Below are 19,713 nucleotides of genomic sequence, written 5' to 3'. Positions count from 1 at the left end.
TATCATTATTAGAATTGTTTAAATTTTTACAATTGGAGTGTTTTCAGTACTGTATTATTTATATATTTCAAAGTAAATAAAAGAGACCAAGGAAAGGAGCCTGGAGGCAGATGGGGCTCATTAGCAAGTTGTACAAATTCCAGTGCCATGTCGTCACCTGGAAGAGACCTCCGATTCCCCACACCTCCCCCCCCGGGAGCAAAAATTGTCCTCTGTGTTACCTGAGAATTTCACTCCAGGAATTCTTACCTTTGTGGTCCACAGTTTGACAGTCCAATCAAATGATGATGTGACAAACAGGTGTGAAAAGTCCACGGGGCCCACTGCCATGTGGCAGTTAATTCCTGTCACTGGCCCTTGGTGTCCTTCGAAGACCTCACCGATACCTGCTTTGCTGCACGAAAAACCACACATGAGCAGCGTTTCAGGGATCTTTGCAACATTACAGTTACTTTAAAAAACGAATTTGTCTCTGCATGACTACTTCCCGAAGGTTTACACCACCAAAGTGAAACCACTTGCACAGTGTCTTGAGAGAAAGAAAATACTAAACTACTTTTGGTAACTAAAAAACAATAGCATGCAATATAATCTTTTTAACCTTCAGAATTTAAGATAAAATTATTTCCAGGCCCCTATTATATCACACACTAGTCTGCACACAATCATACCCAATGAGAAAATACAGCAAAGTGCTGTATGTGAGAAACCCATGTGCTGTGACAAATACGTAAGGTTTGTAGAATCTAAATATGATGTTACTGAGAGTAAAAATGAACTGAGTTATTAAACCATTTGGGCTTCTGGAGCAGCAATAAACGTCAATGTGCTGAGCAAAATGTGCAATCACGAGCAAAGCGCTGCAGTGTGTGCCCCTGCAACAGGCGCCCAAATGGTGCCCAGCGACACTGCTGACAGCAGTTCCCCTCGTGACTCTTTACGTCTGTGCTAACGAACACGAGGAGCTGATCTTTGAAGTGGCCCCTGGAGAGGCTCCACTTGCCCTTAACAGCATCCTGAAAGGGTTTATAGGGTGCAAACTGAGGACTTGGTTTAATTTATGGAAGTAGATTTGCACCTTCTCTGAGTTAGGCGAAAAACAGAAATCCCCCCTCTTCCCCGCAGCCCTCTATGACCCATTAAAAATTACTACAAAGCCAAATGCCTGCTACTTTACAACTTCACGCAGATCTGTGCTTTCTATTTCAGATGGATGGGCCAGTGGGAGAGCTTAATCAAGTGCGCTGTAAAAAGATACATGGTGTGTGCCACAGACACCCTTCTTGTTTTGAACTACAGTACATATTCTGTTTGTGCTTGGACAGCACAGTAGCCACAGGACAAAAATATTCATCATGGAAAAGGTTACTCACATTACAGAATCCAACAAATAAATCTGCAAGTTATCAATGAACAGGCTCTGTAGCATTCACAGATAATTAAGGTCCTGGATTAAGTCAATGGAACCTATGCCCTGCTGCTGGTAATAAATGTTCAGCTCAAGCTACGACTCCCGTTTGGCCCACTGCACTATCGTGCCTCTCTCATGCCCCCTGTGACACTTTACCTGTATTGCAGGGAGTTGTGTGTTTACCTTTCCCACCATCATCAATTTCTTGAAGGTAGGAGCCAGGTTTAAAGGATGTTTGCATGCCCGGCAGCATCTAGCAGTGCACTATGCTCAAAGTAGGTGTGCAGTGAATGTTTGCATGAATGAACAACTTTATCAGATCTTTTTATGCTTGATAAGTCTTTAATGCATGGTTTTAGCCAGTTTTGATGACGTAGGATCATTCGACATGGAACCAGGAGGCAGATCTTCCTAGTCATCTTTATACCATGTGAACAAGGCAAATACTGCTTGTGACTAAGTGCAGAACAGTAGGAACATCGCAGCTCGTATTGTGTAAATGGAAAAACCACATAGCTGAGCCATGGGTGCTTGTTACTTCTACAAATCACACAAACACAGGAGTATGAACTTGGAACAGTTTGTGGTTCCTCATTACATCTAAGTAGGCAAGGATGAGTGCAAGAGATGAAAAATCACTCGAATTAGAACAAAAGTGAGAGAAATTATGCACCAAGGTGAACACAGTGAACCTTTCAAAAGATGTAAGGCTACTCATTAAATCTTGCATGCAATTTTACAATATAGTCTAAATTACCAGATTCCACTTTACCCTGATGGCTTTCCAGGGGGCATTGGACAATCTCTCAATTAAGACAGAGTTCTTAGCACCTGGAAACTTCATAGTGGCTTATGTATCTCATACTATTCCAGCCTCTATGACTAGGAGACAGGGCCCTAGGGCACTGCTCTATAGTATTAGGATATTGCCATTTCTTTATTCCCCATATAGATTTTTAGTTCCCCACTTTAGTATAAGCCAGGCACCAGGCAGGGAATTGATGATGAAATCAAAATAGTGTAGTAAGAGCAAAATGGCAAATGAATGAGTAATTGAAATAAACTGAGATTAATATTATTGTAGAAGCATACATAAAAATATATAAAACTAGAGGCCCGGAGCATGAAATTCATGCATGGGAGGGGGTCCCCTCAGCTCAGCCTGCACCCTCTCCAATCCGGGACCCCTCGGGGGATGTCTGACTGCCAGTTTAGGCCTGATTCCTGGGAGTCAGACATCCCTCTCATAATCCGGACCACTAGCTCCTAACCGCTCACCTGCCTGCCTGCCTGATCACCCCTAATGGCCTCTGCCTGCCTGTCTGATTGCCCTTAACTGCCCCCCCTGCCAGCCTGATCACCTCTAACTGCCTCTGCCTGCCAGCCTGATCGCCCCCAATGCACGCCCCCCTCCCCCCCACTGGCCTGGTCACCCCTTACTGACCCCCCTGCCAGTCTGGTTGCCCCTCACGGCCCCCCCTGCCAGCCTGGTCGCCCCACACAGCCTGCTGTTCGGTCATTGCGTAAGGGCATCCCAACCAATTTGCATATTATCCTTTTATTAGTATAGATAGCAAGTCTATCTGACAGCCTCTAGTCCTGTCCCATTTATTCTACTTTCATTTCTCCATAGTGCATAGCATCTTAAATCCTATATTTACTTGTTTATTGTCTTTCAAGCTCAACCAGAATATGAACTCCACATCTGTTTTGTTTCTACCGCATCCTTATGATGTAATGGTGCCTGGCAGATGGTAGGTGCTTGGCAAATATTCCTTGAAAGAATGAATGAATAAAGGAGTGAAAATTCTATGGAAGCATATAGGAGGGAATGGTTTCCTTTGCCCAAAGGAGTTTGGAGAAGATTTCATGTGGCATGAGCTCTATGCTGGCTCTGGAAAAGAGGAGGAATTATCCAGGCCAATAGGAGAGACACGCCAGGCCGGGAGGAAGAAATTGAATGTACAAAGTCATGGATTCTTATCCCTACTGGGTGCGTGGCTGGAGCCTGAAGGCTGAGGCTGGAAAGGGGCAGGGAGTCCGGGTCTTACATGGTTTGCTAAGAAGCTGAGGACTTTTTTCCTCAAGGCAGTATGAGTCATCAAAAGTTTACAAAAGGCTAATGACCAGAGCACATAGATGTTATACGATCATCAAGACTTGAGGTGGGGCTTGCAGCTCTTCAGAAATACCTCGCTCAGAATGCAAGGTGGTTATAACCCAGAAAGCGATCACAGACTCTCGGAAATGAGGCACACGTCATTGGTAAGCAAACAAAATCACCTTCCGTGACGACAGGCTGTGTAGACCGTACCCTCCTCGCTGCCAACCACGAAGTTATTGACGTCTCCCGTCGGGAAAGCCATTCCGGTAACAGCCACAGGCTTGGACTTATTGTACACCAGCTCCATGCTCTCCTACCAAAACACGACGCGGTTACATTCTCTCTGTCAACTCCTCGCCATGCCAAAGACAGCACGGAAAAATCATTTGGCCAAATCATCTGTTTGCTTTTCACACAGCGTTACAAAAGACCCCGGCTGTGCCAGAAGCCATGCGGGACTGCCCCGCCGCGGGCTTCTGTGTGTCTCTGGTTTCAGGCGGCTGCGTTTCATCAGCGCGGCTGCTGCTGAAGTCGGGCAGAGATGACAGGTGAGAATTTTGAAACTAATGGTGCAGAAACTAAAGATAATACTGTAATGGTTACACTTGTCAGCCCCAGGCTTTAATAAAACACACAATACCCTTGTATTTACAAACATTTTCAAAATCAATTGTTCGTGAGACGACGCATGTATTAATATCAGATGTACTAAAGCCCATTTGTCAAAGCCAAGTGTGTGTCCTCCACGGACTGAAACCAGAAAGTTGTCACTCAGGTCAGAAAAAAGCAGATTTCCACCGGGACTAGATTTCTTCCAGGGTGGCCATTGGGTGTACAGGCTAGAAGCCTGCAAACAGCCTTTAAATAAGGGTTTAAAGTAGTAAACAAGAGTCTCTATTTTATCTAAAATTATTTTTTAAATAGGGAACTAAAGTGCATTTTAAAACACATTCTGCTGAATCAAGTTTAATGACAGGGAAGAGTAATTGTGACTAATATCCATGAATGTTTTTGCCATTTACATCAAACAGCCTACTATGTGCACATGAAGTAATTTAAAAATAAATCATTCTAGGGCAGTGGTTCTCAACCTTTCTAATGCCGCGACCCTTTAATACAGTTCCTCATGTTGTGGTGACCCCCAACCATAAAATTATTTTCGTTGCTACTTCATAACTGTAATTTTGCTACTGTTATGAATTGTAATGTAAATATCTGTGTTTTCCGATGGTCTTAGGCTCTACAGCAGCGGTTCTGGTTCTCAACCTATGGGTCGTGACCCACAGGTTGAGAACCGCTAGCAGGGTCGCCTAAGACCATCGGAAAACACAGATATTTACATTATGATTCATAACAGTAGCAAAATTATAGTTATGAAGTAGCAACAAAAATAATTTTATGGTTGGGGGTCACCATAACATGAGGAACTGTACTAAAGGGTCATGGCATTAGAAAGGTCGAGAACCACTGTTCTAGGGGATCATGTCATTATAGCTGCTTGTGAATCTAGTCCTTTTTTTCAAAACAAGTAAATCGTGTCAGCTCAGCCTAGAAGTCCATAAATGGGAAGCGCATGCTCAGAGTCTGGGCAGCACAGACCATGTGCTCACACGACATGCTCCCAGTACTGAGACCCACAGAGTGAGTGCATCAGTGAGGGGACCCTGGGACAACATAAAACAGGAAACTGGACCATCCAATGGTGTGCTCCATCGACAAAAGTAGCGGCAGGGAAGGTGCAGTCTCTTGGTCTCCCACTTGAGACAGAGAGGGACCAGGGCTCCAAGAGAGTGTCATGCCATGAAACCCTCAATCTGTGTATGGAGACAGGAACAGATCACTGGTAAGAAAACCATGCAGGCATGCTAGAACTAACAAAAACGGTCTTGTAGCCCCTGCACCACTGGTTTTAACCAAAACAAATGATTGTTTAATCAGCAAAATGAGCAATTAAAAATTCCTAATTAGAGAGTTGGCTCTTGTATCTGTTTACAATCTCCATGCTTTTAAAAGAACATATTGAGAATTTTAAGACAAAGCCATAAAATACCCACCCACACACAACTCCCAACTTACATAATGTTATAGTCTGCAAAAATAGAGTAACTTAAATTGTAAGATGCTTATTAGCTCCCCTCTCCCCAAAAAGTTATTAAAAAACTTATTTAGCCTTCGTATTCTCTACATCTGTATTTTGTGGAGACTTTTGGGAGGTTCTTTATAGTTTCTACATTTCCTTATGTATCTTGAAACTTCCATGTTTTCTAAAACTGCGAGAGAAACATTCTTGGGTCATTCATTGTTCCAGGAAAGGGAATAGGAATATTGAAATTGAGAATCATCTCTTAGATATCTTTTACAATTTTCTTCATGTTTCCTCACATTTTTTGTCAAAGGCTATGGCAATAAATTCTTCTCTGTGATTTTAGCTGGAAGAGAGGTAAATACTTTCCCCCCACAAAGCAATGTGAAAATAGTATGTGTACGTGTTTGTGTGTGTAGGTAGTGTCTTCCTGTGTGTATGTATACACACATATATTCTGAAGGTTGCATTCAGATGCCTCCACCCATCTGTCTCTTGCCTTCTATTTCTTTGTTTGGTTCCCATTACTGTAATCAGCAGTGGTCTGAAACCTTTGGAACGGTTTCATTTTTGACTTCTCGTTCGTTGAGTAAGGAATGGCAGGAGCCATACTAACAACATTCCAGAGGAGAAAACAGATGGTTTGACAAATTCTTTATACACACAGGCGGTCGTCTAGGCAATGAATACAAGGAAGGGCCTGGGTGCCTGTTTTGCCGGGATACCTCTTCTCAGAGGGATTGCTCTGTAGAGCTCCCGCCTCGTTTGCATCTGTTTAACAATTCCGTGGGGTAGGTACAATTCATACCACAGGCAACTTCTATAATTACTATGCTTCAAAATGGATTATTTCATTTTCACTTGAAACTGACCTAAGGATTAACGTCTTACAATAATTACATGATTTGTGGTAAAGGAAATGGGTTTTGGCTTCAAGAGGAGACTGCTGAAAGCAGGCCCCACTCTTTCAAGTGCATCCATTGGTTTTAGCTCCTATAGGATGTGAGGGTTTGGCTTTTAGGAACTGTGTTCCATTAGGCAGGTATCTCTTTTAACCAGGATGCCCTTCTGTGTAGGGGAAAACAAACCCACCTGTGGCGTTGAGAGCATATCCAGGCTCCAGGAACACATTTTACCATCAGTAGAGACGGTGATGAGGTTATGAGCATTCTGGGTCCCAACAACATTTACACAGTACACGGGATGCTGCAAAAACATAAACATGGAGGATCAGACACCGATCCAGGAGGAAATGCTTACATTTGAGTGTTAAACACATTACTCCAAAACAAGGATTAAAGAGGGTCATAATCCTACAATAACACAAGCCTCAGGTCATTTTCCACTTTTGATTTGAACCTGATTTCTTTCTAAAAGCCCTGGCAGCAACACATAGTATTGGAAACACAAAGCTTCCCTGGGCTCAATTAGCTGCAGTGCAATAGAGCTGAAGGAAGCTACATAGAGCAAGTGAGGATTGGCGGGTAGAAGCCATGCAGGGAGGTGAATCTGGATTGCTTGAATGAGTCTCTACTGCACAGTTTGGCTTCTGAGCTCACCAAGAGTGATGGAAAAAGCCAGTCTTCAAAAGGGGAGAACTATTGGCTTTTGGAAGGAATAAGTGTTACTAAATCTGGAGTTGAAGGCATTATGGTCATAGTGCCAAACATTTGTTAACATTCTTTATAAAAAGTGGTTAATATTCATCAGCCTTTTTAATTTGAGGGAGAGATGTTGGTGGTGAAAACCATTGGCACAATGTACCTCGTGAGATAAAATTAGGTTCTTTTATGTTACTGCAAAATCTAAGAAAATGATAGATTTATTTTTCAAAACATCATTTGCCATTGTATGGAGGCTTAGATTTGGCCAGGACCTTGAGAAAGGTCATGCATACACCCCAGGAGTCATAAGAAAGATGTTCTCTAACCTTCTGTCATAACTCTAGTAGGTTATCCCACTCTGTAGAATCCTAAACGGTAGCCTAAAATCATTTGCAGCTGCACATTAAATACTAAATGGAAGGTTAGTCTGAGCAGAACCTAGCAGCAATTTGGGTTAGATTTCAAGCAGCTTAGCCATCAGTGGCCAAACCACAGCTTAGTTGATGCTTCTCTGTGCAAATAGCTGACAGTCTAAGTCTTACTCTTGATGAGTTACTGTCCATTATACCTAGCCACAATGACAATGAAACAATCTTTAATATTGGAAAGTTGATATTATATAAAGAATGGTTCCCAAACTGTTATTATCATATAAACTCCTGGTCAGAAGGGACCACAATAATCATTTAGGCCAGCTGCTCATCTGCCTTTACCAAGCGGTGGTCCAAACTCTGCTTAAACACCTTTCTTTGGGGTAGTTAGTTTTAGCACTAATTCCTTCCACCAATGGGGTAAAGAAAGCTCAAAGAGATATTTTCAGTACAGTGCCCTCTGGGATGATACTGGCCAAAACAATATTTACTTTGTTATCATGCCCTCCTCCCTCAGTCTTTTTTTTTTTTTTTTTTAAATATATTTTATTGATATTTTACAGAGAGGAAGGGAGAGGGATAGAGAGCTAGAAACATCGATGAGAGAGAAACATCGATCAGCTGCCTCCTGCACACCTCCCACTGGGGATGTGCCCGCAACCAAGGTACATGCCCTTGACCGGAATCGAACCCGGGACCCTTCAGTCCGCAGGCCGACGCTCTATCCACTGAGCCAAACCGGTTTCGGCAACTCAGTCTTGTCTTACTTAGACTAATCATCACCAATTCCTTCAATCGTTCCTTGAATACCTTGTTTTCAATACCTCCCCCATCCTGGTCACAATCTTTTGAATATGCTATATTTTGTTTGAGTTCCTCTCAACACTGGAGTTGTGAGAAAGAAAATCTACCCATACTCTGACGGAGAGAATCTAGAAATCCAGGGAGTGCTGAATTGTCACTTCTCATGTGATAAAAAATACGCCTGTATTAATGCATCTTAAGATTACATTTGCTGCTTTGGCAATCACATCATCTCTTTTACCCAGTTGATGGACAGTCAACTAAGTCTCTATGTCTTTTCCACACCATATTCCTACAGAAACTTTCCAATGAACCAGCTCTAGTGGATCTGGCATGGGAGATCTGAAACTGAATGTTATCATGATCAGGTCCCTTAATATCAAAGAGCCTAACTGGTGGGGGGACTGTGGAAAATGCTTCTCCTCAAGTCTCTCCTGGGGTGTGTGGGACCTGAAGCAGCACGCAAACGCAAGCCCTGAGCCACACATCCTACAAAGCTCTGCACAAAAATCAAGTGGGAGAATGGGTGAAACAAATTCTCACCTAAAAAGAGCAGACTTAGCAAAACTGAAGAATGGTAGACAGAAAAGGACAAGAATCATATGTGAAATATAAAACAGAAAGAAACAAAGGAATGACCAGGACAAACAAACAAAAAATCTCAATAACACCGCCAACAGTATAGTGGTTACCAGAGAGGAAGGTGTATCGGGGAAAATTGAAGAGGGTAAAGAGGGTTAAATGTGTGGTGTTGAAAGGAGACTAGACTTGGGATGAGCACACGATGCAATATACAGATGATGTATTATAATATTGTACACTTGAAATGCTTATATAATCTTATTAACCAATGTCTCCCCAAATTTTTTAAAAATATATTTTATTGATTTTTTTTACAGAGAGGAAGGGAGAGGGATAGATAGTTAGAAACATCAATGAGAGAGAAACATTAATCAGCTGCCTCCTGCACACCCCTTACTGGGGATGTGTCCACAACCAAGGTACATGCCCTTGACCAGAATTGAACCTGGGACCCTTCAGTCCTCAGGCCAACACTCTATCCACTGAGCCAAACCGGTTAGGGGTCCCCAAATTTTTTAATTAAAAATCCCTGAAGATGGGAAAGCAAGGTCCAAACAGTGTTATGGACCTAAAATCTACCTAGGGTTTTTCAGCAAGAGTCCACTGGTTTGGTTTTGTTGTTGTTGTTGTTAGCCATGGAGCATCAACACAAATCACCAAGACCCTAATGGCCTGGGACTCCCATGAATGGGTATAGTAGGGAAAAAGGAAGCTAGAAGAATGTGTAAAGCCAAATGCCTAGAGAAGGAGTATGTGTGGTAGGCCCTCGCTGGCTTTAATCAGTACTACTGGCCTCTGCTTTCATGAGTAATAAAACTCAGTTTAAAAGAAAAGAGAGAGATGTAAAGAAACCAGAACAGAAGCAGACACGTGGGCATGTCTACTCATACACAGACACAGACATACACAACTCTACTTAATGAAAAGAAAAAAGCAATGGTAGAACTCATTTTTCCTGTTTAGATGCCAGATTGTTTTTATTTATTTTAGGAATAAACTTACTGTGTGGCAGAAGGCTTTTGCTTTAATTAGGATTTCCTGTTGTCTCAAATACATATGTGTGGTGGGTGTGAAAGGAAATTAGTTAGTAATCTGTGGTGGACCTCTTTTTCCTTAACCACTTTTGATCCTGGTACCAATCAGCCAGGCATTAGTGGAAGTTGAAAGACAGTCACGAAATTGACTGTGTACTTTTTAAGCTACGGATTCAACAAAATATAACAAAAGAGCAGAAGAAATTATTGTTTTATTTTCTAACAGAAATAATGTCACTGTTTGGCAGTAATTGTCTTTTCCTTGTGATGCTCACATCCTAAGCTATTTGAAAAAGAAAGGTGAACTCTTTGGAAGAGCTCCTGGATTTTGATTCTCTACAAAAGCTTATTGCTAAATAATCTAACATTTGGCTTTGTAATTTTTTGAAATTTCAGAAGGTATGCTCGCAAAGACACCAGATAGACACACAGAGCCAGGAAGTGTTTTCACGCTACTTGAGCAAACACCTGTGCCAAGCCCATCTTCTCGTGGGTCACAATTTTCTGTTATTAGTTTGGAGAAATGGGGTAGGCATGAGCAATTTTCCAAGATCCCCAAGAACTGGTTTCACCTGCATGTGTCTTGGGCCCCAGTCAATAAGAATTAAGACTAACTTGGTATTTGTCATTTCCCATTGTCAATCTTACAAGAGTGGAAAAATTTTCCTCTTCATGGTCTAGCTGAAAGAGCCAACAGTCCTTTTTGAAAGCTAGAGTGGTTTTGAGGCCAGCAGATGAAACAAGTGAGGCAACCACATTAAGGAAACTGAAACAATAGTAGAGCTGTTTCCTTGGGCATAATTTGGGCATTTCAAAGAAGGAACATCAGTTACCCTGAATGTCAAGGTAGCAAGGATTGATGGAGACATGCCTGTCTTCCCATTCCTCCTAACAATTGCTAAATACACCTGTCAGTCTCTTAAAGGAAATGACAAAGTCGTTGTCTTCCAAACACTATACTAAACCTCTTCTGCTAAATTATGGGTAATGGTTTTGAGATGTTAACTTTTAACCTTAGGGATTATTTTGTCACTGCAGACTTCACTGTTGAGACTTACACCACGCATTCCAGAATTTAAAGCCACAGCACTCCCTCTAATCACAAGTGAAAAGGCTTATTGGCAAAAGTCTCATATGCCATTCAGAGACATGAAATGCTTCCTCTTCATGGTCTGTTTGAGAATGACTTTCTATCTTAATATGTAAAATGTGAAGGGTTTGTTTAGGGAAACAATTTAACAGATGCCTTTACTAAAGTTTCTCCCTCTGTCCGTTTTTAGCTTGAATCCACCCTCACAGGTAACCTTTGGGACATCCAAAGAAATCCTTTCTATGTGTTAAAACTTGCAGAATATTGAGAGACTTCTCTAAACCCAGCGCTTCCTCCGCCTGCTTGGCACTCGGCTGCATTTTAGTCAGTCAGGATACAATCACTATACATTAGATACTTGGAACTTAGAGTTACTGAAAATAGTGTACTTTTGTCAGTTATCCCTTCTTTCGGGCTTGGATGGCCAACAGGGGATGTGACAAAAGCTTGACTTACTGTGTGTGCAGCAGCTGACAAGGGTGTCCGCTGCACTGGCGTCCTTCGATGACTGCGATTATCCCACAGGACTATCTGGCCAGAGTACGTCCCACCAACCACCAAGTTGGGATGGAACCGAGCAAAGCAGACTGACATCACGGAGGACTGTGAAGAAAGCGGAGAGAGGAGCACTGTGAAAGGCTTGGAGAAAGCTTGTTTCTTCCTGAAGAGAAAACAGTTCATTACATAAACTCAACACATTCTGGAAAACATAAAGCAATGATGAAGTGCAGAGCGAGGAGGACATTTTGTACACAGACTTTCCTTTGAGAGGGTGGCCAGTGGTTACCCCTTGAAACTTGAAATCTGAAGTCCTGGCCATGTCATCAAATAGGCATAAAACCTATCTGATGCACATCATTGCTTTGTGGTCTGGAAAGCTTGCTATATGGACCTTTCCCATTGTCCAATAAAAGTGTGTCAGAGCTAATATTAATTCTCCATTTTACAAAGCCAGCCTCTGCTTTGAGGTCATGGCCACATCAAGTTATACTATGTACAGTGTTGGCAAGGCTTTGAAGGCTTTCAAGATGGGGTGCTTTTTCTGTTTTTGGCTTCTTGTAGACTTCTAGGAAGTGAACTGACCTCAGGCTAATCCAACCGGTTCCTCCTCAAATTCCCTCGCCTCCCATGAGCATTCTCCTGACCTTTATCCTGCCCACTTCAGACAATTCTTAATGTTATTCTTTGCCTATTTTAACAAACAGTCAGAAATGGATTTTAGTCCAACTCTGCCATGGCCTGTCATAGCGTCGTGAATGTGGTTTCTGAAATTCCACAAAAGACTACTGGGCACAACATTTTATAGGAAATTGCTTAGTGGAGACAGAACCATGATATACTTAAAATCAGACAAGTTGGCTCGTCCACATCAGCTCAGAAGTCCATTTTGTTTCCTGCAGCGGTTTCCATGTTCGTGTTTATGTGCGGAAGTTATTGTTTTTAGTAAATACATTTCATCCCTTCAATTTAATTCAATAAATGATCTTACGTGTAAGAAGGGCATTGTACCAGGCATGACGGGAATACAAAGGTAGTCACTGCACTCCATGAACTTGTGCCCTGGTAAAGGAAAAAGGCAGGCAGGCTAAGTTGCTGCTAATCCAGCCGTGCCAGGCCATGTCTTTGTATGAAACCGAAAAAGGTGCCTCTGCACAGACACAGTCATGCAGGTGGTGGGTGCCATGGCAAGCGGAGTAAGGTGAATTTTTGTTCCACGACACCCTGCAAGTGAATGTGGTACTTGCCATGACTGAATCATAGGAGCACATGTGTGTGATGGGGGAAGATGTATTTTATCTAAGAAAGAGAAGACAGGAGAGTGGAAAGGGCAGGATGGTTAGACAGACCTCATGGAAGGACATGTATATGAAGTATGAACATTCAACAAAGAGAGAGGAGCCCAGCTGGTATGGCTCAGAGGCTGAATGTCAACCCAGGAACCAAGAGGTCGCCAGTTTGATTCCCGGTTGGGGTGCATGCCCAGGTCGTGGGCTCCGTCACCAGTAGGGGCATGCAGGAGGCAGCCAATCCATGCTTCCATCTCTCTTTCTCTCTCCCTTCCTCTCTCTCTCTCAAATCAATAAAATATATTTTTAAAAACCCCAAACAAACAAAAAAACAAGTGGTAAGGGGATAAAAAACAAACAAACAAACAAACAAACAAAAACAGAGATGGATAATGGGAAGGAAAGACTAGAGGCACCAAAACAGAGCCTGATGAACAGCCCACAGTCTGGTTTGGCTGGGATACAGGTTGCATGGAAGAGGCCAGTAGTAGGAAATGTGACTGAAGAGGTCACCTGGGCCAGACAAGACAGGGCCTTGAGTGGCAGGCACTATTTGGGTTTCTTTCTGTGGACAACAGCAAGAAATCATAGCTTTCTGAGCAACAAAGAGGATCAAAGGTTGTAGCTGACAAGCCAGCAAAGAAGTGATTGGAAAAAAAAATTATGACCTCTTTCTGACTGGGAAGCTAAACACCCATTTCTAAAAAAATCAGATCTGCTACCAGCCTAAGGCTTTCTAGTCAAAAACAGTCTCAGACGCTCTGAGGTAGATTAAAGAATGTGGACTATTTTTCAATGTCATGTTTTCCTAGTTTGAATGATTTTCAGTTCCAATTCCTTGAACACGTTTCAATGGAGAACATGCATGTGTGCCCCAATCTGGTTTTCATAAAGTTCAAGAATAACTCTCAATAATGATACTGAATTAAAGAAAAAGAAAATAATGCCGGTCAGCTTCTTGTTTTACACATCCCACAGAAATGATTCTTAGTTTTCAATTGATGAAATTCTTATGTTGCTTGAGCTATGTTGGGAACGTTTTCTTTAAAGCTTCAGAAAGACTTAAAATTATCCAGGTGGTACCAACAATTGAATTTACCAAAGCTCTAATCAATATGGACAAAGAAATGTCATTAAATTAGAAAAATCCAGAATTTGACCACTTGATTGCGTCTGCATTTCAGTTAAATCCCAGGAAATACTGCTCCAAAACTTATAGTTTGTTGAGAGACTAAACTAGGGAAAAATAAACAGTGGGGGTATTTCTACAAAACTGAAACACCTAGTCGGCAATCAACTAGACTCCAACCCCACAAAGTGAGAACTCTACTTCCTACTTTTTCATTCATTCGTTTGTTTACTCTTTATTCATTCATTCATCACAGTGAGTGCCCACTAAGTGCTAACCCAATCACTTCAATAAATTGTAAATGTCACAAAAGCCCTCATCTCAAATTCAGAATTCTATCTACATTGGATAAAATGTCAAATTAATGCTGAAAAAGAGTAACAACCCCTGGGGGCACTTGAGTTCTGCCACTAGGAGCTATTCTGTTTTACTGCAGACCAGTCTTTCCAATATCTCCATGAGGAATGGAGTGGACATACTTACTTTATATTTGAAAGATTAGAAATGGAGTAGTTATATGATTCAACATGCTCACTTATTTTTAAAGCTTAATACATTAATTATACTAAATAGTCTATGTGTTATAGAATATATATAAAGACTCAAACCTTTATATATATATATAAAAGATCTCCAGGGTATGCCACGTTTGACATGCTATCATTCATATGGAAACGTTAAGGCAGTATGATCTCAATTATCTAGATGTAACGTTTAGAATTCGGTCATTTCTTGAGATTTTTAAAGTGCCCTGATGTTTGATGTAATGGTGGCAAATGTTTGGATGACTGACTAAATTTTTTATTTTTCATCCAAATGTTTAGGTTCCTTTTGAACAGTCCCACAACTCAGCACTGATGGAGAACTCAGCTCCACTTCTAATTTGGAAAGTATGCATCAACCTCCTAGGAGCAAAGTGTCTTGGAAAAAACTCCTGCAACCTCCTGCTGTTCATACAGCTACTGATCTAGTTGTTGCTGCCAGTTGTCATGGAATTTATAGATTGTCAGCACAAAGAGCAAAGGATGATATTGCCCTGCCAGTTACATCCATGGCTCAAGAGTAAAAAGGCATTCCAGAAAAACTGATTGACACTAAAATATGTGATTTTTGTTGTTCTCCTTTTTAACAGTACACTTTCTGAGGCATATTCTATGAAAAGCATTAATAATATCATTTTACACAATTTAATCACTTTCCTAGGCATTTAACATTTTGTATTAATTCAGTTACTCAGTGTCATAATAAAGCATTATTAAATTACATGATGAATACAATTTAGACAAACAAAATCAACTGGAAAGTTTCCCTACCTTGTTATTCTTAGCTCTATAAAAATCTCTCTATATATTTTGTAGTTTTAACTTTTTACCTATTTTTATTTTATTCTTTACAATACTAGAGCCTTAGAATTACTTTGAGAAATAATATATGGCCTTTATACATTCAAATCAAGTAGTTTACCCAAGTGGAAAAATAATGATCAAGTTGACAAGAATTTTTGGATGATGCTATCTAATCAAAGCTTCCCTCACTCTACAATTGAACTCTGTTTACAGAGGGCCAATGATTTCATTAATGTGGCCATGCTGACAGTCAACTCAAAGGCCCAAAAATGCAAGCTCAGATGTTAAAGGCTTGATATAAAACTGATGAGCCTGACCGACTACATTAAAACTAGTAACACCCGAGGTATAATTCCAGACAAGTATCACATTTTGATGATTTGCATACTGTATAGTTCCCGAAATTATGATAAGCAAGGCGTAGCCTATGCTTTCAGGATCAGGCCATCTCTAGTGACCATTTCTGGTGTCCTCTGCAGAGGTGGTGTCCCTCTTTCCCCGTATTGCGTATGTCCACTTGAACACGAGTTGACCCAGGAAACTGGGTTCCACACCCTCATCATCCATTTTGAGACAAGGCAGTTTATTTTACCCCATTCACCAAGAGGGAATTCCACTGAGAGGAGACGGGTGGAGACTTCACTTTCAATGTCTCCCTCCGCTCACTGCACACCACTGTACTCAATTGCAGTCGGCTCAACCCCTTCTTAAGTGGCTGTGGGGGCTGTTTTCTATTTTATAGAGCTAATCCAGACCAGCTTAGGGATGGTACTTTCCCTTAACCACAGACCCAGCTGCCTAGGACAAATCGCCTTTGGTCATCGCTGGCTGGGCAGCCGGTCCCCTATGTTCACATTTGATCTGGTTTGTCCTTCTGTGTATGGCTCTCAGCCCACTCCCCAGCCATCATGCCTGGGTGAGAGCAGTAGGGGTCTTGCATTCAAAAGTATCTCCTATTTCAAGTACCATCTCTTCTGGGGAGACGTTGGTCCCCGGAGGGGGAATGGCCATATTGTTGCCATATGCTGTTTAATGGTGGCTGACATTTTATTTGCCTAAAAGCAAATGCCTAACTGTCAGAGGGCTCCGAGGCAGACAGATCAGATGCTTCTGGCTACTAGTGAGCTAGTACGTATTTCTGCAAGTACCTAAGGAACTCACATGGAAACACATGGAATTGGAGAACACTGCTGTCGAAAACCTCTCTTATAGGCAATCATGTAGCACCAGGCATCTGACTGCATGCAAGGTGTAAAGGTGCTAAAGCCAACCACAGGAGTCACAAGTCGGGCACTTAACTTGAATGGAGATGAAGGGAAAGGGTTTTGTTTCCTTCTGAGCTCTCTTTTCCTTTGCCTAAGTTTCTATCCCAGGTGCACATGTCATTGTATACTCTAAGAAGAGTGACCATCTACTGAAAGTTATCACCCCATTAGAAATTAACTTGCATGCTACTTTCTTGATAAAAAAGGTTGTATTAAAAAAAAAGGCAGCTCATTCTAAAATTTGATTTCCTAAAGATTAGAAACCAGTCATTCTGAGACTTTTCTTAGAATCCCTTGCAATTTTCATGCCTTTCAATATTGAGACGATCGTGGGCCCAGACCTGTGTGCTGAGAATACAAAAGTTAGTGATCAAACCACACTGAGATGCCACTTCACACCCACTAGGACGGCTGTGATTGTTCAATGTTTACATGTCAATTATACCTCAATAAAGCAAGGGGAAGAAAAAAAGGAAAATAACAAGTGTTGGTGAGGATGTGGAAAAACTGGAACACTCATACAATGCTAATAGGAATGTAAAATGAGACAGCCACTCTGGAAAACAGTCTAGAAGTTCTTGCAAAATTAAAACCAAAAGTTAACATATGACCTAGCAATTCCACTTCTAGGTATATATCCAAGATAACTGAAAACATATGACTAAACAAAAACGTGTACATGAATGTCCACAACAGCATTATTTATAGTAGCCCCAAAGTGGAAACAACTCAAATGTCCATCAACTGAGGAACAGATTAACAAGTAGAAAATCCATACAATGGACTATTATGCGTCAATAAAAAATAATGCAGTACTTGATACATGCTATCACATGGACAAACCCTGAGAACATTATGCTAAGTGAAACAAGTCACGAAAGACCACATAGTATATAATTTTATTTATATAAAATGTCCAGAATAGGCAAATCCATAAAGGCAGGAAGTAGATTAGTGATAGCTAAGGGATGGGGGCTTGGAGAGAATGGGGATATAGGATTTATTTTTGGGGGAGGGGGTGACAAAATTTCTGGAATTAGATAATGGTGATAGCTAACAACTTTGTGACTATACCAAAAACAAGAATTGTACACTTTAAAAGGGTGAATTTTATGGTATGTGAATTATATCTCAATTTTTTAAAAAGTTAGTGTGCAGACATGGTTCTGATCTCATGGAGTTTATCAACTTTTTGTTATTTTCAGGACAACTGTCTGGACCATTTTGATCACTCTTCCCTCAAAGAATTATTCAATCCTCTTTACTTTCCCCGGAAAATCTTCAGTTTCTGTGCCACAGGAAGCACTGAGGTGGAAAGGTGGGGTTAACACACTCGGGGTCCCCAGAGCTGACTTCTTGCTCTGAAACCTACTAGCTTTTTTTTGGGGGGGGGGGGATTTTCAATTTATTTATTTATTTAAATTTATTTCTCAATTGTAGTTGATATGCAATATTTTATTTTTTCCAGAAGTACAACATAGTGGTTAGACATTTATATACCTTATGAAGTAGTCACCCTGATAAATCTAGTACCCATTTGAAACCATCTATAGTTATTACAATATTATTGTCTGTATTCCCTATGCTGTACTTTACATCCCTGTGGCTGTTTTTATAACTGGAAATTTGTACTTCTGAATCCCTTTCACTTTTTCACCCATTCCCCCAAATCCCTTTCTACTTTGCAACCATCAATTTGTTCTCTGTATTTATAAGTTTGTTTCTATTTTGTTTATTCCTTTTATTTTGTTTTTTAAATTCTACATATAAGTGGAATCATGGTATTTGTCTTTCTCTTTCTAACTTATTTTACTTGACATATTACCCTCTTATGTCAGTGATATTCAATTGCAGTGTGCCACAATACATTTTAAAACATTTAATACCTGGTTATTTAGTCAGAGGAACTGACCTCTTTTCCCTTAGATTGTCAAATAAAGCAATGACAACAGTCAACACAACAATAGCTGTCTGGTGTGAACTAATCAAAATTACACCTATTTTTTTTGGTCATATTGGCAAAAAATATGCAATTTTTGGTGTGCTGCAGAATTTTAGTAATTAGTTTATGCATGTCATGAAATAAAAAAGGTTGATAATTGCTGCTCTGGGTTCATTCATGTTATTGCAAATGGTAAAATGTCTATTCTTTTTGATGGCTGAGTAATATTCCATTGTATATACAGTATATATGTACCATCTCTTCTTTATTCATTCATCTATGCATGGACACTTAGGTTGCTTCCATATCATGGTGATTGTGAATAATGCTGCAGTGTACATAGGGCTGCATAAATCTTTTTGAATTAGGGTTTTGGATTTCTTCAGATCAATACCCAGAAGTGGAATTTCTGGGTCATATGGTAGTTCTAATTTTTTGAGGAACTCTATATTGTTTTCCATAATGGTTGTACCAATTTATAATCCCACCAATGCTGTGTGGTGTCTATGCCTGAATTTTCAGTTCATAATAGGAGCATGATAGTTCTCAACCTGCCTACAAACAGAGCATTTTCTTTGCCTCTTTTCCCTTGGATTATTGGAAGATTTGAATTTAGTAATGCAGTTTAAAGACTGATAAACAATATGCCCCTATAGAGTTAAAAATGACTAGTTTGTGATTTGAAGAAACATCTCTAGAGAAAACGAAGGTCAGGTTCAGAGGACACCTCATTTTGATCAACAAATCTTTCATAAACAATTCCATTAGTAATGCTTGGTCTTTTTTTTAAAAAAAAATATATATATATATATATATATATTATTGATTTTTTACAGAGAGGAAGGAAGAGGGATAGAGAGTTAGAAACATCGATCAGCTGCCTCCTGCACACCCCCCACTGAGGATGTGCCCACAACCAAGGTACATGCCCTTGACTGGAATTGAACCTGGGACCCTTCAGTCCGCAGATTGGCGCTCTATCCACTGAGCAAAACTGGTCAGGGCAGTAATGCTTGGTCTTGCCTTGATGATCTGGATTGAGAAATTCTTAGAAGGGTTACTACACATGCCTAATTCGTTGGAGTCCTTATTCTTGGCAACTCTCTCCTCTTGTCTGGGACATTGATTCTCTTGGCTTCCCAGATCCTTATGTCTCCTTAT

General features: G+C 40.8%; 1 protein-coding gene across 7 annotated transcripts in view; it reads right to left on the bottom strand.

The window, feature by feature from the left end:
* The window catches only part of DYNC1I1 (dynein cytoplasmic 1 intermediate chain 1), a 283,693-nt gene that overhangs the window by 52,959 nt on the left and 211,021 nt on the right, over positions 1-19,713 (bottom strand). For all 7 annotated transcript variants that reach the window (XM_080666152.1, XM_080666150.1, XM_080666151.1 and 4 more), the window contains 4 exons: positions 11,540-11,686; positions 6,691-6,804; positions 3,695-3,828; positions 250-394 (listed from right to left, as the gene is read on the bottom strand). In XM_080666152.1, the coding sequence (XP_080522278.1) occupies positions 250-394; positions 3,695-3,828; positions 6,691-6,804; positions 11,540-11,686 (540 nt within the window). The remainder of the gene's footprint in view (positions 1-249; positions 395-3,694; positions 3,829-6,690; positions 6,805-11,539; positions 11,687-19,713) is intronic.

The sequence above is a fragment of the Plecotus auritus genome (genome assembly GCF_963455305.1).
Source record: "Plecotus auritus genome assembly, chromosome: 4".
NCBI lineage: Eukaryota > Metazoa > Chordata > Mammalia > Chiroptera > Vespertilionidae > Plecotus > Plecotus auritus.
Note: the sequence above shows the minus strand (reverse complement) of the source record. Positions and strands in the feature narration are given on the sequence as shown.